This window comes from Pipra filicauda, unplaced genomic scaffold, assembly GCF_003945595.2.
Source record: "Pipra filicauda isolate LSUMZ 115617 unplaced genomic scaffold, ASM394559v2 scaffold53_size3534045_pilon, whole genome shotgun sequence".
In the NCBI taxonomy this organism is placed as follows: Eukaryota; Metazoa; Chordata; class Aves; order Passeriformes; family Pipridae; genus Pipra; species Pipra filicauda.
This window is the reverse complement of record NW_024104687.1, coordinates 1,601,234-1,625,120: the sequence shown is the minus strand read 5'-3', so window position 1 is coordinate 1,625,120 and position 23,887 is coordinate 1,601,234. Positions and strand designations below refer to the sequence as shown.

Below are 23,887 nucleotides of genomic sequence, written 5' to 3'. Positions count from 1 at the left end.
AAGCAGAGTTTTCCAAGGAGGAATAGGACACATCCAAAACAATGCAGACATGGGGAGGTGAACGAGTTCTGAGGACTAAAATTGTTAGAGATAAATACACATTTCCAAGGTATACCACAGAACATTTTTTGGTAACAGCATCAAGGCCAGAGCCATGAATATTCATATCCAAATTGTAATCCTGCTTCTCATATTTAACTCCTGCTCATCACCTACCCTACTGCAAAGAGGCATTCTCTGAACACAGTGATACTCTGTTTTCACCCAGATTCCAGCCTCCCTGCCATACTAAACAACACCAGAAAGTGATATTATATTTTATTGCTTGATAGCACAAATAAATATCTTTTAACCATTACCTATTGACCATTTTGTTATTTACATCAACCAGTAGTTCCATTTTTCCAGACAGGATCTTGCTGCGTTCACCCACATAAACTTATTGACTTCAAGCAAGTCATGAAGGAACGTTTCCAGAGCAGGGAATGTGGAGAACAGAATAAAAAATAACAGAATATTTCAGTTGGAAGCAACCCACAATTATCATCTAGTCCAACTGCCTGACCACTGCAGGGCTGACCAAAAGTTAAAGCAAATTTATTATTTAATTTATTTATTTTTAAATTTATTTTATTTATTATTATCCTGTTGACAATGACCTGCTTCCAGTCAGAACCTTCCCTGGCACAGCTTTGAATCATTCCCCCATGTCCTGTCACTGGATCCCAGGGATATCAGCAAAGACAGGCTAATACAGTAAAGAATAAACTGGCTTATCATAGGATAGACAACTTCTTGCATGGCTGAGCAAGTGATGTATTAAATATTCAGTGATATTTAGATACTTTTAAAAATACGATTTATTATGACTCACCGGTCATATTAAATCATATTTAGTCCCCAGTGTCTATGGAAATGCTATGATAACATAAACAGCTGGTCAACCATTCTGATTTCTATTTTCTGATTAATTCCCTCAGTAAAATAATCCAAAGATTTTTTTCCTTTCCCCCAGCTCCCCTGCACGTAATTTTTTTAAGACCTCCCGTGCTATTATCCACTGGCAGTTTCATCCACAAATCCAACTTGCACTGCCTTTCAACACAACCAGAAACTTCCAACAGAACCATTCTCCAAAAGTTTCTAGTTGCTTAAACAAAGTGTAGGAACACCCCAGACTGAAAGACTTCTAAACCCACTGTCTTAGTTCAGACTGAAACAAAGACAAACCAAAAGTCTCAAATCACCAGACAAATCCACTGATTGCAACAAAGCTGTATTAGTTATAAAAACATTTTGCATAAATATTTTCCTGTAGGTTTCATCAGATGAAACACTGAACATTATTTGCTCACTCCTCTGCAGAAGGAAGTGGGAAAAAAAATTACCTATTTACTTACCTATAATAGATTGTGATTTCCATGTAGAACTGACAGTAATAGCAAAATCCAAATAAGGCTTTCTGCAGATTTTTTCTTCTTTCTGGCATAAATAACAACTTGATTTCCTGTATTTATCTCATAGCTTTTATCTCAAGACACTTTTAATATCCCCTTGTTTTCAAGAGACTTAAATTAATGTTTTCAGAAAACATTGTGACTGAGATTTCTGCCATTTGATAAATCAGTCAGCCACCTCTAAAGAAAGGTGCCCAGCATTTTAACTTTATCATTCCATTTCAAGGCTTTTTATTGATCTATTTTTCTTGGGCTTACAGCAAAATTGCACTTGGTACTCTTATTTTTATTGAAATAATTCTGGATTGTCTCAGGGTTATTCCATTATGAATAACAGCAATAACTGCTCATTCTGTTGTAGCAAGCTTAAATGTATATAAGGAAATTTTTTCTTTGGAGTTCCCCCGTCCTTTCACTTCATTTCTTTCATCAGAACACGATCTTACATGAGTCAACTCTATCACTCTTGCTGCTCAAAAGGGTTTTGAGGCAGCAAGTAGCATTTGGAGACAGATCACCCATCCCAGCTCATGAAGGTGACAACCCTGGGGAGTTTTAAAGTCCCCTTGGAAACAGGATGGTTGGATTTACTTCCAAGCAGCTCCAGTCTAGCCAGAATGCTCTCATACATATTCTGATTTATGTCTCCACAGATGTGAAAAAACTGCCCTATCGAGATGAAGAGCAAGGACTGCTTTTGGGAGTCCTTACTGATCAAAATGTTTCACAGCTGAAGGGACTGGGGGTAAATTCCCACACAAATATCAGTTTCTGCTTCTCAAAACAGGAATTCTGACCAGTCCTACGATTCTCTGATTTCCTCTTTGCAGAGAAGGATAAAGGGATATCCTTCCTTGACCTGAAATTAAAGTTGGAAGAGAGCAAAGAAACGTGTTTATGCAGTGAATACAATGAACATGCAACCAAACCAATTTATTGGGCTATTTACCTGCTTCTCATCCAAGCCTGTCCTACCCCCCAAGTGCTGCCTCAGTCAGCCCAGTGTTGAGGTGATCCACCTTAAAGAAAACTCCAGCCTGAAAGATACATCACTAAGGAAGAGCTAAAACCACCCCGATTTAGAAACATCTCTATATTTGGGTTGGTTTTATACAGAAATGCCACACAAAACCACATCGAATGGATCCTGGAGTGGGATGTGTGCTGTGCTGCAACGGGAATTTCAAGGAATCTCAACATTTGCCAGTGCTGGAGTGAGGCTTCTTCCCCAAAAATGGTCAGAACCTGATGTGCCAGCCTCCTCTGAGCTACCAGCCATCCATTTTTCAATCAGACTTGAGCTTTCTGCCCCATTTCACTGCAGAGAAGAGCTGTCACTGCAGTTCGCAGATGAAAATTGATCTTTAGATCTCTGGTGTGACTCCAAGTCCTTTTAACTGAAAAGGTCAGGCAGAAGAACAATGATCTGATCTTTAGATACAGCTGAAGCCTACAGCTTCACCATGAAGTCTTCTGCAGGCTGGGAAATCAAGCATATGCCTTAAACTCAGCTTAAAAAGTTGAAGATAGGCAAAAGAAAAGAAAAAATCAGACTGTGAGGTAATTAAGCTTCTTCCCTACACAAATGAAAGCAATTTGAACAGCTATAATAACCAAGGAACAGCAGTAACTGCTGGAAAAACTGGTTTCCTGAAGTTAAACTCAGAGATTTACTCATATTTCCAGTTCATTTTCTTTAACTTCAGCTCTCCAGCTTTTGAAGAAGAACCATACAGTCATTCACCGTATTCCTCACTAATGACTCAGGATTTAAGATGATTCCATGTTTTTGCTTCCTCTCCTCTGAAGTCTCACTCTACTCTTCCTGCATGGTTTGGCCTCCAGATCAGGAAAAACAAATAAACAAACAAAATGAAGAGCACACATAGATCCCTCTTTGGTATTCTGTGTGAATCACAAATTACAGAGGATTGTAAAACAGCAAATCTCAGTCCTGAGACCAAGAAAGCAACAGGCTTAACTGACATAATTCTGATTTTTCACACAGTCTTTAGTATTGCTAAATAACATTTTACTTTCAGCTTTTCTTCAAGAAGCTCTGATGAATTTTTCTAGAGAGCAGAGACCTGTAACACCTCATCCTTCATCTGTTTTAGTCACTTTAATGAAGAAGGCTGGGTGCTGGTGAGGGGCAAAGAGCTCTTACCTGGCTTGGCAGCAAGCCTACTGTCTGCAGAGGAAATGAGGGAAGGATAAGGGCCTTTCTTCCCACCTTTGCTGAGTTCTCAGACAGATAAGTGGCAAGCACTGGCAAAGATGGATAACATACCTGCATGGCTCTATCTTTTCATAGAAAAGATATATTTTCATAGAAGAAAATAGCCAGAGAAACAGCCACCTTGTTTATCACAACGTGCGTTATAGCTGCTTGAAAACCTGGCTCCTGAGCCAGTTTATACTTAAACTAGTGAGAGCTTGTGGGAATTAACTGTTGATTCTTGGGAAAAGGATGAAGAAGAGACATTCAGCATTCACCTTCTCTCTTCTGGATAAGGGAACTGGCTCTAAAGTTGGGTACAGTGCCATTCCTGGACAAGGCAAGGGATGAGGCTGATGATGTCCATGGTCATTTCCCCCACTGCCACCTGTTTTCAGTGACAACCAGCAAATCCAAACCCCAACAGAACTGCTGGTTTGCTAGCAGAGACTTTTTGTTCTGTGAAGAGCCTTAAGAAAGAGCAGTCCTAAGAAGCCAACTTAGAAACTCCACTTGTGGGAAATATGTCAGTGTTGAGGGGGAAAGGCAGAGCAGGAATATCTGTAGGATTTGGGAGTGGACCTTCCTCATAAGGAAGAAACATTTTTGAGGTGAAAAAAATCAGCTGGGATTCCTCTGTCTTTATTCAGAGAAAGGGTGAGGGAACTCTAAAGAAAAAAATTTCCCTATATACATTTAAGCTTGCTACAACAGAATGAGCAATTATTGCTGTTATTCATAATGGAATCTGGCTACTGAAAGCAGGAAATTACTCTTCAGGACCGGCCTGAAGATCTAATCCGATTTATTACGCCAGAAGAAAAGGGTAACCAATTACTTTTTTCCTACTGCTGTTTGTACTTCCTTTCTTAGGCCATCACTACTCTTATGAAGTGCACAATCCTCTTTTTAATACAAACAGAATCTACAATGTGTAACCTGCTCCACTGGCAGTGTTTCCTTAACAGCCTATTGAAGTGCACAGTAGGTGTTAAGAACCTAATTCCCAGACCACTGCTCCCATTAACCCTGTTTGCTGAAAACTTCTTTGATGTAGTAATGCTGACTATTAATAGATTAGAATTCTTCAGGCAGTGCAGTTCTGGCATAGTTTTTTTTGAGCAGAGCAAGATTATGCTGGAAATGGATGTTTACTTTGATTTGTGACGAGTTTACACCTGCTCATCCTGAACAATGAAACTGGGGAAAATCAATTCTTCAGGATGTTACAACCACTTACAACCATGACAATCTGGCCACTGCAAACTTCAGCTGCAATTGCACTGACATATTACTACCTAGATTTTAATTGTACAAAAAGTGCCATTTATTAAAAAATAAACAGTGACGGGAACTGTTTCTTTGGAAAACAAAAATTCCTTAGGAAAATGGGGTCAACAATACATAATAGTTGGGTTTTTACATATTATTTAGCATCTTATCTGTGAGGGCTGTGAGATAAGACTAAACTAGACTCAAAAGGCAGAGAAAATAATTTTCTTTTAAAAGGCCATTATTTTCTTAAGTGGACCAAGACACCCTCATTCATCAAGGAGGTAATTAAAAAACATATAACATAACATACCACTGTTATTGTCCCCACACTGATTACATTCTTCATTTCAGATTTATAATTAAATTCTCTGATTTTTTCAGCTATATTAAACAGTAATCACTACAAACCTCTTTGAGGTAACAACACAAAGAAGAAAAACAAAAACACCCACACAAGAAATAAGAGCTCTTGTATAGCTCCGTGAACATTCACTCTGGAACTGTACAGACAAAATTGAGATGTTACCACAAAATAATTTCTTCAAAACTCTACTTTTTTTTCCATGTAAAAAGAAATCTCTAGAATCGATAAAGATTTCTCTTTAAAAAAAAAAATAAAAAAATCAATGGCACAATTTAGGGAAAAGTAAACTTTTCAAACTAATTTAGGTAATTAAATTGCAGCTACAAAAATAAAATCACAACTATTTTATTTATTTGGCTGCTAGCACTTTTACACAGAAAATGCTAATTTTTAGTTGATTTCACACCCCCCCCCCCATAAATCTCTTCTATCCAACAGGAAATTCTAAGTTCAATTATCTCTGCAGCCACTGTGTTTTTCAAGTGATTAATTTTTTATCGAGTTGGGTTTCCAGTCATTTGATGTGAAATCCATTCATACCAACTGGGATCTTTCTTTCTGGGATCTCCTGAAGTTCAACACAGGGAACTGCAAAGCCCTTTACTGGGGGAAATTCATCCCAACTCTTCTCAGTGGCAGCCAGGAAAAGGAGAAGAGACAAATAATAAGCAGCACAGGCTCCAAGGAGGTTAAATTAAACTCTCACCAAGCCACTATTTTTTCCTTCGGTACAAAGGTACCAAAACCAGTCTCATGCAGCTTCCTTAACTGAAAAATATAGCTGAGATAGTTCTGACCAATTCAGAAATAACACTTTTAAAATAGGCACTAAACAAAGCTGAAGCCAAGACTGGCAATTGCAATCTGTTTGCAGAATAAAAGCCTAAAGGGAGTTTTATCATGATAAATTAATCACTTCCTCTAAGAAAGCAAAACAGGGTCAAGAATTTGGCATTTCATTCCCACAGGATTTTTGGTGTTTCTAAATAAAATGCGTTGTGCTACTATTATTTACCCACAGTTGCTTGTACAAGGACTTCACTACTACAGAGATGGCAGCACAGAAGATATCTGCCTGCCTAGGAGTTTGGATTTTCTTTTAACCTGAACAGCCCATTTTACTGAACAATATTTGAAGCAATTCTGTATTGCTGAGTTGCTACATTTTTTCTAAAAAAACTTCAGGAGAGAAGCCATTCAGAGACTGTTTACACGGCAAACAGATCAGAAAACCACACTGGGGGGTTTGCAGCTGTTGCAAATCTATATTTACATCAGAATGGTCTCTTCCTTATTGATCTGAGGTATGAAACAGGTCTCTGGATACACCCCTTTCTCTGACAATATGCTGTCTAGTTCCTTTAATTTTTGGTCTCCTTACTGTTCTAGAAACATGTGAACATAAACAAATATTTAAGGTCTGATCTAACCATGAAGTTGTCCTGGTTTTGGCAATAAGTCAAGACTCATTCATTAAACTATAACATAAACACATACTACTTTAGCAGCACATTTTTGCTTGCTACTGGTTGTCTGCCCTCATTTTATACAGGTGAAATCCAGGTCAAAGTTTCAGTTTAAATGCGACAGGTCAGGTCTTTGCTCCTCTGAGTTAGAGCTCTGTACCCAAAATTCGGAGTCACCAACTTGGAAGGATGATCTGGGTTCATATTCTAAGCCAAAATCATCACAGTTAAAAGCTTAGGGAATTACAGCTGGCATCAAAACAGGAGTGAGTGCTCCATGCACTTTTTTGATTTATCTTATGTGCACTCCTTGGCACAGGGAGAGGAAGCCAAGAAAATCATCTGTGCTCCAATAAGGAGAACACACCCTCCTTCAGGGCAAAGGTGAAGGGACTGGAGCACAAGTGCTGTGAGGAGAGGCTGAGGGAGCTGGGGGGGCTCAGCCTGGAGAAGAGGAGGCTCAGGGGAGACCTCCTCACTCTCTGCAACTCCCTGACAGGAGGGGGGAGCCGGGGGGGGTTGGTCTCTTTTCCCAGGCAACTCTCAGCAAGACAAGAGGGCTGGGTCTGCAGCTGTGCCAGGGGAGGGTTAGGTTGGACATTAGGAAGAATTTCTTTGCAGAGAGGGTGCTCAGCCATTGGAATGGGCTGCCCAGGGAAGGGGTGGATTCTCCATCCCTGGAGGTGTTTAAGGACAGACTGGATGTGGCATCAGTGCCATGGGCTGGGAACCACAGCGGGGTTGGATCAAGGGTTGGACTGGATGATCTCAGAGGTCCCTTCCAACCCAGCTGATTCTGTGATTCTATGATTCTGTGACTCTCCAAGTGGTAACAGGTAGTTCACAACATTTTTAAGGAGTACCCAGGGTCAGGTCAGGCCATCTGAGAGCATCAGTGTTGTCACTCTCCATACACACCCCTGTGTCCCATCCTTACAGCACAGCATTCACAGCACCCCAGACTTTCCTGGTTAAGGGCCTCATTTTGCACGGATGAGGGTTTAGATTCTGGTATAAAAAACCATTTGACTGACAGCCTATCCAAGAAATGCCTTGAGAGAAAATGCTTTGAAGATGAAAATGGCTCTTGACTGAAGCCTCTAACTTTGCTTTATGAGCTGCCCAGTAGCTCTTACTGGTGATTTATTTTCCTCGTGTGTTCAAGTAGGAAACACCAAACTGCAGTGGACTACTTGGAACTATCATTCCAAGAGAGGTATTATAGTTTATGTCAGCTCTCATCCTCCCCACTTACATTTCTGCAGTCATGAAAATAGAAAAAAAAAAAAATCCCTCAAACAGTAACAGAAACAAAAAAACCCCCATATATATATTTTTTGATGCTTTTTCATGAATTCCACCACACACAGAGAACGGATGACAAATGTGAAGAATCAAACTCCTGCATTTGATGCAGTGGCAATCTTATGCTGAAGGGAGGAGAAAGGAGCCATGAAAAAAATTTTGGACTGACTTTATGACAGGAAAGTTTAAAAACACCTACATGTGAAGAAGACAGGAGGGACAGCTTTTTAAGACTGAGATAAGAAAATGCAGAATTATGGAAAAATTCACACACATGAACTATTATATCCCAAACATCCTCATTGCTCCATAGGTCTGGGAAGGTAGCATAATTGCAGGCTTTCCATCATATTTTTTTCCCTTTTCAATCTTTAATCTAGTGGGGATGAGGAAACAGCAAGAAACTAAACGTATGATCACAACTATAAACTATTCTTGATACAATAATACTGACAATCCTGGTTATGTAAATAATTTTGCTGCACAGGAGGAGCAGGGGTTAGCACTGCCAGACTGTCAAATTAAAGACAAATTAAGGGTTTCCTTCTCTGTTATGAGACTAAAATATGTGTGGATTTTAAGGCTTGTCAGAGATTTAGGTATTACAACATCAGTCTTCAAACAGCTGAGCAGTTCAAGCAGCTGCAGTTGATATTGTCCTTTTAATGTAATCAAAGCTTACAAACAAAATTTGAGACAGCTAAGTTGGTTTGTGGTTTAGAACTATAAAGCTAATCCACAAACATTTATTGCTCTCTTATCCATTTCTAGCACTCAAACAAGAAAAAGGAATCAAGATTAACTCACAATTTCCTTCATCTCATTACCCAACTTGTTCATAACATAGTTCTGCACAATTAGGCAATTTGAAGTTACTACTTTGAAAAAAGATCAGAAAAACAAATTCCATAGATACAACTTACAGTTCTCAGCAGCAGAACACCAGAAGGCAACAAACAATCCTGGCCAAAGAACCCAACCAACCTCACAGTAATCAAGTTATTTTACTGATGAAAAGAAGTTTTATTAGACACTTGACATGAAACATGCTGGAAGTAAACTCTTTAAGACAGAGGAAGGAACCTTTGCAAACATCTAAGTTAATACAACTCATTAAATCAGACAGACAGGTTTTTATGAGGCCACCTAAATGTCTGTCAGGATAAAGGATAAGCTGGGAATTAGTGATCAAACCATCAGACCTAACCTGAGGAGCACCTCAAAGCCAAAAGTGACAAGTAATGTCCTGCTTCCTACCTCAATGGAATACAACAAAATAAATATGTACTATATAGACAAAGGTTGCATTCAGGGGTCTGCACTGGGGAACAGACACCCCTCAGGACCCCACTGTGTTCTGTAACCTTGAACAGGGTTTCACTCTACTGACAGTCCTGCTGGGGCTCCCAATGAACTCAGGTGGTTCTCAAGGCAAGAAAGGCTCACAACTTGACTTCCAGAAGGAAATTTCTGAGTGGAGAGCAAAGTCAGAAGTGCAGACCCCTCCAGCCAAAATCAGGTTAATTACTGAACAGCAGAAGAGCAACTCCAAAGCACAGAAAGGACAGCTTTTTACGGAAGAGGTACTGCATTTAAATGAACTTACAGGAAGAGTGGATACTGGGAAAGCTTTTTCTGCCTTCAGACACCAGATCTGGATCACCTGTGCAGTGCATTTCCGAGTTCATGACTCCATCTGGAAAGCAGCGGTAAAAGAAATCGGGACGCGGTCTACAAAAAACACCATGGATATTAAAAATATAAAAGCTGTAGTAACAGATAAACCTCAAAGTGATTATCACATTTACTGCTCATTACATACAGAGTTCATTCCCTCCAGCTCTAACACAGCAACAGAAATCACAGAGTCATTTGGGTTGAAAAAGACCCTGAAGACCTCAGAGTTCAAGAGCAAACCTAACCCTGCCAAATCCACCACTAAACCATGTCTGTCAACTCAAGGTCACGTTTTTTGCAGGCAGGCTCTCACAGGGAAGCTTCCAGCACAGCATGAAAGTGGGAGTTGTCTCTAAAAACACCCATGCAGGGTTGCTCTTGCCTGGTGATCAACCTTGCACAGCACCCCAGTGACAGAGCCAGGCAATGGAATGACTCACAAATTCTCACAAGTCTTGCCAACACATCCAGGACTACAACTGAGGCTACAAGGCTGGCACCAGAACAATCACCAAATTCTAATGCCAGCCTTGATGCTGACTAAGTGCATTAAACAAACCTCTGAGTTTCTTGTGACCCAGCTCTGAGCTGGTTTGTCTGTTGTCATCCCGATCCTGAGCCAATAAACCCCCCCGAGAAGTAAAGGGAATAATCACAGATTCAGAGACAAGATGAGAGAGCCACCAGCTGGCTTGGGGTGCAGGCAAAAATGAGCAAAATGGATTCTGAATTATTTCAAAAACACTCTTAAAATGAAAGCACCAAATACCATTACTGTCAGGGCATCAATACCATAGCAGAGAGGGTTCATCAGAAACCAAATACTGCTCCCTCAATGTTGCAAAACAGGTCAACAACAAAAGCAGCAATGGACTCTATTAAAGTCTATGAATTCAAGTCAAATATGTATTTTTCAGCTGAAATTATTCAAAATTTGATAAAGAGCCAAAAAATACCTTAAAAATCAGTTTTCGGGGAGTTTTGTTTGTTATATTTTTCTTCAAATTTATGTTTAAAAAACCAGTCTGTCTAGGAGTTCATTTATTGCTTAACTTCAAGGTGGATGTTGGTGTCTCCTGGAAACCCCACACTCACTAATATGCTTCTCACAAAATGCAGGCACTGAGTTACACAGAGACTCAACTGATTTCCACTTAATCAGACAAGGGGCACTGGCATCTCAACTCCCACATGCTGTGACTCTTCCCTTCTGTGTTGCCAATTTAATGGACTGTTTTCAGCTCACACCGTTCCTTTCAAACTCCTCACCTGTCTGGATCTGCCAGATCCTCAAAAAAATAACAAAACACGAGGGTATGGATTCCTACCCCAGTGGGATGTCACAGAATGGAGTTGTACAACACCTGCACCACATAAAAAACAACCTCTCAGGGGCCTATTCCATCCCCACACCTTTTGGAGCAGCAGCCAGCTATTTATTAAGACGTATTGTAGTTGTCAACCTGTCTCCATTCATCTTAATATTTAAAGCTATCATTTATAACATGACAAGACTTACCTTCCCACTATTAATTTAATTGTATTTGTGCAGACACCATTCAGAGCTAGAGCCAAGGAAACAGCTACAAAACAGAATGAACAAACAGAACAATAACAACCTAAATACCAAGCAATACATTGCAGCATTACAGCATTTGATTCCCAGACTGAAACCTTTGCTGGACTGAAAACTGACTGATCTCTGCAGCCTTCTGTTTTACTTATTACCCAGACTAAGAATAGACCCCAAAGCCTCATAATAATCATGACTTATTTTGTTCTGCTTTCACTCTTGAGAAATCTCATTTCCCCACACAAAGCCAGCTCTCCTGGCTTATGCCATTTGCACAGGCATAAACCACCAAATGGGAAAAAAATCAGAGAATAAAGCACTGGGGGTTTGCAATTTTTTAGTTTTGTAATTTACCAGGTGGAAATCTTAGGCTCTTTGGGTCAAGGAGAATTCCTGTATATGTAACATATATGTGTATGTGTGTTCATATATATATATATATTAAACAGTCCAATTTCAGGCTAAAGAATTGACTTTTGGCTAAAACTAGAACTGGATGACTTTTTTATTTTCCTTTCAAAAGGATGTGGATGTTTTGATTAAAAATCTCAATGTTTTCCCCTTACATTTGCTCCCAGGATTAACCAATTTTTCCAACAAAATTGGAGTAATAAACAGGAACCTACCTACCAGGTAGGACTGCATCATCTTTTTTATTTGTTGTTGCATGCAAAGCAAAGTCTGTAGACTTTCTGAAGAGCCTCATCTCAAGCCTGTGGAGATCTCTGCCTAGATTTCGGGGGCACTTGGATCTAGCACATAGACTCTGATTTAATTTTGCAGTCCTCACCGTAGCTCTCTGTTACAAAACAAGGGCCACTGAATTTTATTTCCCATTAGGAAAACAGTTACCAGGCAAATCTCTAATTTCCAGGAAAACATTTCCAGTAATGTAACTTTGGATTCTGACAGCTCCATCAGCTATTTTCTCATTGGGCTGCTGCCCCAGATGCTGCACTTCAGCAGCACTCACCCATAAAATCTTTGCCTGAGGATGCTATAGATCATAAAAATGTGTGTTATAGATTCTATTTTTAAAGTTAAGAAAAAAAAAAAGTAGGTCCTTCGTCAAAGCAAAAAATAAGGGTTTTCTCAGATTACAGCAATAGCTGCCAGCAAAAATAAAAGCACAACTCAATCCTAGAGACACTCATATTATAAAGAAAGTCTTCCTCTTTCCACCTCTGCTCACAGTGACCACTCAATTCCATGCTCTTTTTTCCTTCCTCAGTTGTTTTGTCTCAGTTTTTGATGGTAATTGCATGGGGAAAATCTTCCACAGAGTCAAATGCATGTGACCAGCAAGGTCACAGCACTGAATTCCCCTTCTGAAAAAATACTTTGGAAGACATGCAGTATAATTTACTCTTTTTGTTGAGCTTTGTCTTGATTGTTCATTGTACCCCTGACTGAACCACACTTGCACTGTTGCATATTCCTCATGCTGACAATCAAGGGATCAAATGACAGTGTGACTGTTAGGATGATAAATTCCATTTGCTCTCATTTTGTTCCCTTTAGGAAATATTCATATTGCCCATTGTATAATCCAGCCAGTAAGAGATTTAGGCACTTGCAGGGGAAGGCTGAGGGGCATCTCCATGTAGGAATTTAACTCCTCCTTACCCCTGGTGCACTGAACCACCTTCTTTGCATTAATGGCTGTATGAGGAGCAAAAAATTTTCATGTGCTTTTAACTTTTTTTCTTTCTTCTACATGTCATGCCCAGAGAAATTCCTTTGGAGGGACTTCCTGATCATTCATTATGAACATCATTTGTCAGATCTCTGCAAATCAGCAAAGCTCCACCACAGCTAATGAACCTTCACTTCACCAGACACATTAACATACTGACTCTTATTAATGCAGAGCACACTTGAACAGAAATAAGCCACAGGAAGTTCCACACTTATGGCACAAACTGAACAGAACATCAAGGTTGGTGTTTCCTCCAAGTCTGTGTAGCAAGAGGAGTGCTGGGGAAGCTGGCAAGTTTTCTCCTAGACATTAGAGAGGGTATCAAATCAGAAGGCAAAACAACAGGAAAAAAAAAGTGGTTTTAGAACAAAAAGGTGAGAATAAGTGATGGAGAAACTACCCCAAGTTCCTTTCATTCTTTACACAAGGGAAGGTGAAGCTCAGAACTGTGACTGTGTGCATTTTATGAATGAAGGGTTTTTTCTACTGAATGGACTTGTCAGGAAAATATCACTGTAAGACACTTCAGAACTTACTACAAACGAGTGGCAGCAGCCAAAACAAAACTGGGATCGTTTCACACTTGTGCTAAAGCAGCTGGAGAAAGAAGGAGCTGAGGGAATGCAGCCTTGTGCAGAAAGATTTTTCACAGGCAGATACATAATGTCATTTACATCCTGTCTAGCTAAGGCAAGGCTGAGTATTGCTTTGGTTTTAGTATGTAAGGGCCAATAAATTAAAGTGTAAATTAGCCAGGAAAACAGAATTTCAGAAGGATGCATATTTCAAACATAATGCCAACAAAAACATTTGCAGTTCTTAGTGCCTCAAAGTATCTTCTGCCAGTGGAAGTGCTTTAGTCAATATTGGTCTCTGGCAATATCTATGTAAAAAAGATTTGGGCATGTATCACTAATATTTCAAAGGATATGAAGAGCCAGAATTAGCTGGAACAGCTTAAGACTTACCCTCCCCATTGTCTACCTGTTCCTCTGCTGGAATTTTCTGCCCACAGCTGTAATTAGACGTGAGCCAAAACAAGCCATTGCAGTTCACAGCCCAGGATAAAGTGCATTTCTAATTCCATGGGCAGTTTAAGATGAAACATCAGCTTTTAATTAGAAAAGCTGAGCCAAGATCACAGATTTTGCAATGGGTAACAGTAAATTCACTGAGAAGCTCAAAGGAAACAATGAGAGGGGTAACTTCCTACACTAAGCAGTTGAGTCTCACAGGACTTTCCAATCAAACCCTTAATTTACATTAAGGCAAGTAAGAGATGGGGTGTAACAGAAAAATATCCAACTGAGCAGTGTCTCAGATGGACTTGCCTTTGCTGATCGAATTCCAGCCCTTGCTAGCTGGATTGTGGAATTAAGGCACAGAATTTGTCCATCAGAAACACACCTGAAAACAAAGGCTTTTGTGAGATGGCTTGCACAGAAAACTACTGTAATGGGCTGGGAACAGAGACAGGTTTTCTTCAAGGCTTAGACCACAGTTGGAATCAATCTCCAAGAGCTATCACACATTTTCCATCTTTGAAGTATGACATACATTACCTAAGAAAGCCTCTTTAATTTCAGTCTTGTCTGTTCGACGGATTATTTTCACCACAAAGATGACTGCGAGTGGTGTGAGGAACGAAATGGCCTGTAAGAGATAACAAATACCATGTGTGAGAGCAGCAATCCCCTTTCAGTCCAGCTGATTAATAATTAGCTTCAGTTAGCTCCATTTAAACGGGGAAGCTGAATGATCTTTATCCAGCTCCTGACCTTCAATAAAATGGGATGATTTGTCTTTGAACACATTAAAATTCTAACATAGCCGTGGGTTATAATTGATTTGTAATTGCCTAGAGCTGCATTTAAAGTGTCAGCTCCTCAAATGAAAAAGTAACAGTCTATAAGGCCCACAGAATTCATACACAGACCTTGTACATTTTTTCCACACTGAGCATTGCTGCCCACCCAGGCTGTGTGCTCAGCAGGACCCTCCTCAACACAACAGACTTCAGCACCAACTTCCCAGCATTCTAAAATGCTCTTTAGCTTACTTTTTGTTTCCTTTTTAACTGCCATTCTTGAATGCATTGGGAAGATCGTGTCTTTATGATTCTTTTGTTTGCAAGTGCTGGATGGGGAGCAAACTGCTTGGTTTTGTTCCAAAGCAGAAAAACAACACCTGAGCACCTACAAGTACAGTCACTGCTTAAGCAGAACCTTATTCTTTTACTGTCAGTACTGCAGGGCAGGATTCCTCCTCCAAGGAACCTCAGATGGCATCTGTGCATCAAAGCACCCCCCTGGTTTCCAGGAACAGCAGCTCTGTTATCACAGAGCAGTCTGGGCTGGGATGATTCACTGTAAATGGGAGCCAAAAGGCATCTTGGGGCAGTGGCTGCATGCTGCAGTCTGGCCTCCCACAGCAGGTATTTACTGCCTTTCTCCAGAGAGACACATCAGTTTGTCCCAAGCACAGCACCAGGGAGTTTTTCATTACCAGCCTGCCATGGGAATTACGATTTTGTTCCCAACTGGCCCTTCCATCGTCCCTTCTGTCTCAGAGTTTCAGCTGCAGAGGTGAAAGGCAACTTGTATTTATGCCTCTTGCTGGTTCCAGCCTAAATTAACCCATTCCTTTCTTGACCCTACAAACCTCTTCACGATCACACTTGTTCAAAAATAAATCCCACTCTTTCAAAAGCATTTATTCTCTTAAAGAAGAGTGAAAATGACTGTTTTCTTGATTATTGGTTTGTTTGGTTTTGTTCTTTTTTTTTAAAACAAGGCCAAAATTAAGCTGTGAATGGCACATGGAATGCCAGGGCTTAAGTAAGATTATTTTTACTGAGGCTGAGCAGTGCCTTACTTTTTAAAGAGCCCCCATTGACATAAAAAACAAAGAGGACAGATATGACAAAAGACGTGTGACTCAATCTTCATAACACAGATTAATCCCAGTCCTCATTTTATGCTTTTAGAATATCTGAGTAGGCAACAACATGAGAGTGCACTGTATTTGTTATTTTGGCTCTGCATCTTGCAGCAGCTGCCCCTCACCTCTATCTGCAAAATATTATCTAACCCAGTGAGCCACACACATCAAAACACAGTCTGGAGTCTGTTCCCCTTATCTGCATTTAGAAAGGCAGTTTCTAAATGTAGATACCAAGTAAAACCAAGTTTTGTTGGCAAAAAGATGCACCATTTCTAGTTAAAATTCCCTTCTGCCTCCAGTGTGTGTGAGATTCAAGCTCAGATGCCAATGCCACGTTAGTGCTCCAGAAACGTTCACTTCTCTCCATCCTCAGCAACAGTTTAATTTCTGCTTTCAGAGACAGAGAGTGAAATGCAAAAAACAAGTTAAAGTAAAACCTGGAATTGCTAATTTCTTTCTAAAAAGTAAGGATTGCCAATCAGGAAAGGAAAGAAGAAAGATATCTGCATCCCACTGTTGAAAAACACGTCGAAATACAGCCAAGGCCAACATCAGAGTGGTGGTTTAATGGAGTTAGAAATCTTCTGAACATGCAGGAGCAGCAGAAAATATCAACACAGAATAGCATTCAAGTGGCAGCTTGTTCCAAACCACTTTCCAATCAATCTTCAGAAACCTGGCAAAACTGCAGATTTCCTCATATTTCACAAGCACGTGAATTTTTGAGAGAAATGAACTATTCACGTCTGCAGCACATCACTGTTCCTTACACAAAAGCATTAGCTGGAAGGTGCTTTTTATTCTGCAGCAAAATGGACACACAAAGAAATCTTGGCTTGCTAAAGCCTCCTTTATTTTGCAAAAAGATTCTGTATGGCTCATCTCTATAACAGAGTTGGCAACATTCTGATGAGCAATACTCTCCTCACTGCATTTCAGCACTGGGGTTTTTTTTTTTCCAGCAATGAAATATTCCAACATTTGCCTGGTTTTTGTGAAACATGGACAAAAATCTCTCTCATTTATTATAAATCCTGGCAAGTCAGAGATGTGCTGAAGTTACAGGGACTCCCCCACACTTCCATGCACTCAAGGGAAGTTGGCAGTGCCTTGCACTTTCCAAGACAAGGAACATCCATTGATAGACAGAACAAGGCTCAGGTCTTTCCATCCTTGGCTACCCATGCAGGAATCAGCTCTGCCTAATCTGGATTTTGGTTTGGAGTATTCACAACATTTCTCTTCAATCCAGATCTCTCCCCATATAAATTAATCCTGCAGTTCACCTCCTGGTGAGCCACAGCCATACATTTCAATATTGGAGTACAACACTAGTGGTGAGAAATTGTTTAGATAATGAAAGCTTGTCATCAGTGCTAGAGTTGGATTTTTCTTCTTTTCAATTACATAAATTAGAAAATAAAAAAATATCTAGAAATTAGCTCCATTTCTTAATTTCAGAAGCTGTTCACTGAATTACTGATATTTTTAAAACCTGAGCCAGAAAGGGAACACAGACCATGCCAAAGTTGCTGACACAGAGTTGCCTGGAAGTCCCACCCACCACGAAGTTTATAAAAGCTGGCTTTGGGAAGTGCTCAGCAGGGAAGTGTATTACAGTTATATCCCAAAATTGTGCCTCCCAGTGGCTACTGCCTGGAGAACAAGAGGATGGACTAATGATTATCACAACTGGTTTGAAAAACAGTTCCACCATCTGCAGCAAACTCTGGGCAATTATTCACTGTTGGCTCCTGAACTCTTCAGTTATAAACACAGATCAGAGAAATCATGTAGCAAAGTAATGCTCAGCATAACGAAAAACAACAGAATTCAATTCACCTTTCCCTAGTACAACAATTTAATGTTTGGTTTGAGGTTTGGTTTTGCTTGTTTGTTTTTCATTTGTTTGTTTTATTTTTTTACACAGCTCTCTTCCATTTCAGGAAAAACATATATTTTCATTCATCCAGGCTGAAAAAGTCCACAATAGAGCTGCTTCTTAATTCAATATAAACAACATGTTGGCAAATTTAAAAGCAGGTCTTCAGCCTCTGCCTTAGAAGGCTGGGATATATGGTCACCTCATAAAGAGACTCTTTGGAGTCAAGTATCTCAGTGTCTAACACGCCTAAACCAAACTGGATTTCAGAATTTAAGCAGTTAACCTAATAAAAGCATGGCAAGGTTTTGTCAGGTCACCCAACCAGCTAACTGAAAAAGCTTCTCCACTCATTTTTCTAGCATTCCTCTAAGCTAAAACCACCTTAACTCTTAAACTGAAAAATCAACAGTCATAAATTCAGCCACCTGACAATGCTGCTTTTTACAAACTCCCCATGATTTGCTACGTTTTGTCATTTTGGACATCCCTGGTTTGGTAAATAGTTGTCTTTAGAATTAAAAAGAACATCCTCTGCTTCCAAAAGATTTCCTGCTGCTTAACAAACGAAAGTGTACTTAAGTTTACAGCCACCAAATGACCAACAAGCCTTTGGTACTTACAAACATGAGACGTGTAGGGATGTTGTCTGATTGCACCAGAGGATTTTTGTACAGCCAGATCTCTTCTGGTTGGATCACCCGCTGGAATGGATCCAAAAACTCTGTAAAACTGAAAACAGCAATTAAAGACACAAGTTTTTCACAGTTGGAAATGATGACCAAAAACCCCAGAAGAGTTCTGCTGATTTAAAACTTCCCCCAAAGTTAAATATGTATGAATGATCCTTATTAATACATTGCTATCCTACCTCATGGATTTTTAGTAATACAACCTTTACAAATATACCCTTCAGAAAATGGCTTTTAAAAGTCTATATTCCACAACTTTATAAAAGTTCCATAAACACTGCTGTGGAGAATAAATTGCCTTCTTTGTTGTTTGTTTTTTTCTGGTAGGAGAAGTGTGCAAATAACATTGTGGGATTAGATAAATCATGTAGCAGGTCTTTTACCCTGAAGAAATTTTATACCAGATATCAAATCCAAAATGTCTTTCAAATGCCAAGATTCAGACTTTGAAGCATGACTGTTGTATTTGCAGGATCACAAAGCAGGGATAAAGAAGCAGCCCAAACAATTCCTTCTACTGATGGAAAGAAGAGATAACTTTAGAGGGTATCTCCAAAAGAGACTTACTCCTAAAACAGAATGGGCTGTCAAGCTTCAGAAGAATCTAGTTATACCAGAAAAGTCTCATTCTACCAAAACAGACTGGTTTTAATTCCATTATTATGTCATTTAGCTCTCTTACAAAGCAAGCAAAAAAAAACCAAAAACATCCAAACAAGCCAAAAACCCCATGGTTTTGTAACTGTATTATTTTGAAATGAAGAGCATCAAAATAAAATGTTGAGGTTACATTGCTCTATAGAAAGTAAATTATTTGTGTGGGTACCTTTCAGCATACACTGAGAGGGAAAGCAGGAATTGTGATCTTTGACTGTATTAAGATTCAAAACCCTTTTATGGCTGCATAATTTGTCTCACTTCATTTAAACCATATTCCTTTTTCCACCAAGTCCTTCACTGTTCTTTAAGTTTTTTAGGCTTTGAAGTCATAACAGACATCCTGGAAGTTTGGCCTTTGTTCTGCATTGCTCATTTCAGGTCTGGTTTATTGGCACTCAAAGAAAGGCTGTGGAAAGAAGACACAGGGACCAGTTTTCTGCAGACTGGTCTCACCCAGTGAGCCCAGCCAGAACACAGAAATGCAGCAGCTCAAAGCTGTTCTTAGTGTAAATTTTCCAAAGCCCAAGGGCTTTAAAGCTCTCCTGTAATACCAGGTTTTATACCAGTAACAGGCACATCAACTGCCTCTGTAAGGAGAAAAAGCTCAGAGCAATTTTTAAAGCAGAGTAAAATTAAACCATACTTATATATGCAACTCTCCCCAGTGAAGATGAGTCCTCAAATCCAGCCAGGTCAGCTATTTCCTAAAAAACAGTCTTACCCAGTCTTCTGGGTCTTGGGAAATCCTCCTTCTCTCCCTTCTGAGGGCTGACCTGCTGCTCTCTGTTTCTCACTGTGGTCTCAGATCTCAGCATCAGCTCCAGTTCCCAGCCACACTCCTGCCCATGGGGGGTTGCAACTGGCTCACCTTTAGAGGTCTCTTCCAACTCCAAATTTCCTATGATTTTCTGACCCCCTTCACCTGAGGACAGCCAGACTCCCACCAGACAGTGTACAAAAGAGCCCAACTGGCCTCTCCTTTCCTTTCCTAAAGGAAAACAACAAATCTGAGGACCAACCACATCAAACACACTCTTGTCACTTGTAACAATGGTTTTTTTTCCTTCACTGACCTCCATGGACAACAAGATTAGTCTGGAAGCTTAAAGAGCCCGGTACTGCAAGGAGAATATTTGCTGTTATACTCAGCTCCTTCAAATCCAGAGTCTGACCCCGCTCTCCAAAGAAGGTGCAAGGGGAGCTTCAGAAGTGTCAAAATGCTTTGTTTCGGTGGTTTTCAGAAAGAAAACTTGAATTTTTTAAGTTTAAAACTTGATTTTTTTTTTTTTAAAGTTTAAAAAAACAATGGCTTGTGCAAGACATGAAAGTGGAAGACATTTCTAAAGAACAGTTCCAGGAAATAAACAACTTCATGTATGAAAAATTCATTTTACACTTCTCTCTTCAACTAGAAAAATAAAGGTCAATTCCTAGACCATGCAAGCAACTTTGGTTCTAAATTTCAACTGAGTCCTAAAGTATATTATTTTTGGTTTCAGTCTTTAAAGATATTGATGGCAATACAGAGAAGCAATTAACTGCTGGTTGAAAGGGTTCAGTTGCTGAGTAGGGTCACAGGCCTGGATATGATGCACTGTCATAAGATTTAATGCCTTTGAGAGCAAAATAACAGGTGTGCTAATGAGATGGAACTATAATAAATAATAGAAATAATATCTGATTTCAGTTGAGGACTGATTTCCTGATTAATACATACTCATCTGTACTCATATAAAGAATGAGTAATTTCAACAGATCTATCAATGACAGTAATCATTATTATTATTTGATGTAACAAGTTTTGTATCCACTACATATATAAATCTGATTATGTATTCATTTATCTCTTTGGTTTTTGTTCTGAATGTCTTCCAAGAACAGTGTTCAAATATGCTGAAACAAATGAAAAAAAAAATAAAATTCCTGGAACTGGGTAAAATAATTTCAAAATCACTATTGAAGGAGAGAAAAAAAACAGATGCAGAAGGCTGCAGATCCCATCTGTGTGAACAACACAGAAATAGAAAGTAAACAGTTAAAGCAAAGTGACTGTATAAAAAGAAATCACTTTTTTTTTTTAATCTTCTGAAAGAGCTCAACAGCTAATTAAATTTTTATGCCAAGACTCATAAGAGAACAATTCCCTTCTTTTTTAAAGCTTCACCAATGGGTGACTGGATATGAGATTTCAGTAGCTTGAAGGCAATTCCCCTTGTACTCTATTAAACAGTCATGAGGACACCCTGGTTTCTAAGCTGCCTGACACTTGGTGATTTATGTCCCTTCATCCCAACCCAAAGCACAGTCTATCACTACTCCTGAGCCAGCACAAGCTTGTTTAAATGACTGGATGCTACTAGAAATTATTGTATTCCTCAGATAAAGACAGCTGATTTCTAGACATTTTCTATTATGGCTGGAATTACAAACCCAGCCACGGAACGTCCCCTGGTAGCAGGTGGGTAAAAAAAAAACACCTTACTTTGTATTAGTGCATAAAAATTTAGTCTTAGGTTTTTGGCCTGGGATTTTCTTCAGATCTACCTATTTGTCCAACATTTTTAACAGTTTAACAGGCATGATTTTGAACACTTCAGCCTGATGATATTTATGTTTCGGGCATAAAAGGACTTCCATGAACTTCAAGAGCCTTTAACTGTGACTTTCAAAGCAAGCTAAGGGAAACAGGAGCCCTAATTCCATTAAAAACATCCCTGAGCAGCAGGTGCCCGAGTCTCTGTGGTTGCTTTGGACAATTCCCAGGTTCATTAGCTTCATTTCCATTTAACAGCACGGAGCCCTTGTAAGATCATCTCATGCAAGCACCACATCACAGCCAGACCCAGGTAAAAGTGCACAGAAGTTTCATGATAATATGGACTAATAAGTGGTAAGTGCATGAATCAAACCTTACATAAATATCTGGACCACTGCCTGGCCCTCAGCAGCACAGCCCACAGTTGGTGGGCAGGGGGAGAGTGGGAACCGGGAATTTTTGCCTTTTACTTTGTCCCTTGCAGACAAGGCTTTTCCCAAGTGACAATCCCTGAGAGGACAGAGCAGTACATATGGGATGGCAAGAAGAGAAGGAACATGAACTCGAGGGTGCCAGGATTTCCATGAAGTAAAAACAGGGGATAAAGACAAGATAAGAGATATTTAACAGTGCCACAAGAAATTAATTTAGAAGAACTATAGTTTGAAAGTAAAAAAAAGGACTACTTCTCCTTTCTTCTTGGACTCTTTTTGAAAGAAAGGAGAAACTTAATCTGATGTAATATATTATTTTACTGCAGAAGAAATAATTAAGTTGTTATATATATATATATGTGTGTGTGTAAATAAACCTTGTAAATATTTCCCTTCCCCTAATACCAAGTTGTATGTGTCTGAAAACTTCCTCTTCCCTTTCACATTAGAACAAATTGTAACAACCCCTCTAAATTGGCCTTTTTTGAAATTCCTGTGTTTGTCAAAGCACCACAGATTGTGACACCCAATGATCTTTTCTAAGCTCCACCTGTTGATGAGCACATCTGATCCTCCAGTGCCTTTGCATGCAAGTCCTTATTGGAGCAAGCAATGAAGAGAGAGCAGGGGGTCATGAACCTCTCTTAGAAAGCACCTCTGAGGGCTTGTGGAATAAAAAGTTGGGCTCTGACCACCACTCCCTGCCTGCAGAACTCTTGTTTGAGCAAAGCCACTGCTGCCTGTCCCACAGACCCAGGTCAGCTGGGACTGTGCCACTGGAACTCCACTTTGCACTTTCTAACACGGGTATTTCTTTGAGTATTCCCCAAAGTGGGTCTCAAATCTAGCAGTAAAAGCTCTTATGGTGTACCTGCCGTGTTCAATTGTGCAACAGGTTGTTCTGACACGAAAACTGTGTGGTTGTGAGCAGTGTCAGGGGTGCTGGAGTTGTCAACAGGGCTCTGTATTGCTTGGCTTATTTACAGTGTATTTACACAACACGTAACTCAGTGAGGGATCCTCACACAACAGATTCACAGCCCCAAACTTTTGAAGGAAGAGCCATAAAACACAACACATCATAAAGGCACCACAGCTGAGAAGATAAGAAAATTATATCCTCAAAGCCAGAATTTGCTTTAGGGGTTTCCCACAAGTGATTTAGGCTAAACAGAACCTAAACATCCATCAGCTGTGTACATTGCATTGAACACTGTTTATCCACATCCTCTTTGCTCACATTTAAATCCAGGACTTCAGCTTATCCATTCTGAAACATGCTTATAGTGGGAAATGCCTTTCATGTCATGCTATCTGATATACCTGGAGAGAACAACTTATTTCCATGCCATGAGAAAAACCTAGGCTTGTTTATTCCCTACAGGTAATATTAAAGAAGAAAAATGTAACTTCTTGGTGGTTATTTCACAAACTCCTGCAAAGACAGACAAAATATGAAAAGCTTGAAGTGGTGTGTGGCTGGAATGCAGAATTCACAGAACTGAAGCAGAGAAGAGAGTGATGAGGTGAGATAAGAAACAATGCCTGTGGTTTGTCCCCATCATCCTGCTCCCCACGGAGCTGGAGGAGTTCAGATTCTGAAATGCTGCTGTCTGTGCACATCAGCACAATGAGACAGCTTTGTGCCAGCTCAGAGGTTACCTTAAGGAAAGAGATGTGAGACATTCAATATCTCAAGTAATCTG

At 39.7% G+C, this 23,887-nt stretch overlaps 1 protein-coding gene across 2 annotated transcripts in view; it reads right to left on the bottom strand.

Annotated features, from left to right (window-relative positions):
- Positions 1-23,887, bottom strand: part of PLPP4 (phospholipid phosphatase 4) — a 52,850-nt gene that overhangs the window by 16,035 nt on the left and 12,928 nt on the right. The window contains exons 2-5 of one of the 2 annotated variants that reach the window (XM_027746491.2): positions 18,483-18,591; positions 14,597-14,687; positions 11,282-11,345; positions 9,692-9,816 (exon numbers count right to left, since the gene is read on the bottom strand). In XM_027746491.2, the coding sequence (XP_027602292.1) occupies positions 9,692-9,816; positions 11,282-11,345; positions 14,597-14,687; positions 18,483-18,591 (389 nt within the window). The remainder of the gene's footprint in view (positions 1-9,691; positions 9,817-11,281; positions 11,346-14,596; positions 14,688-18,482; positions 18,592-23,887) is intronic. The other variant, XM_027746492.2, reaches the window with a different exon arrangement.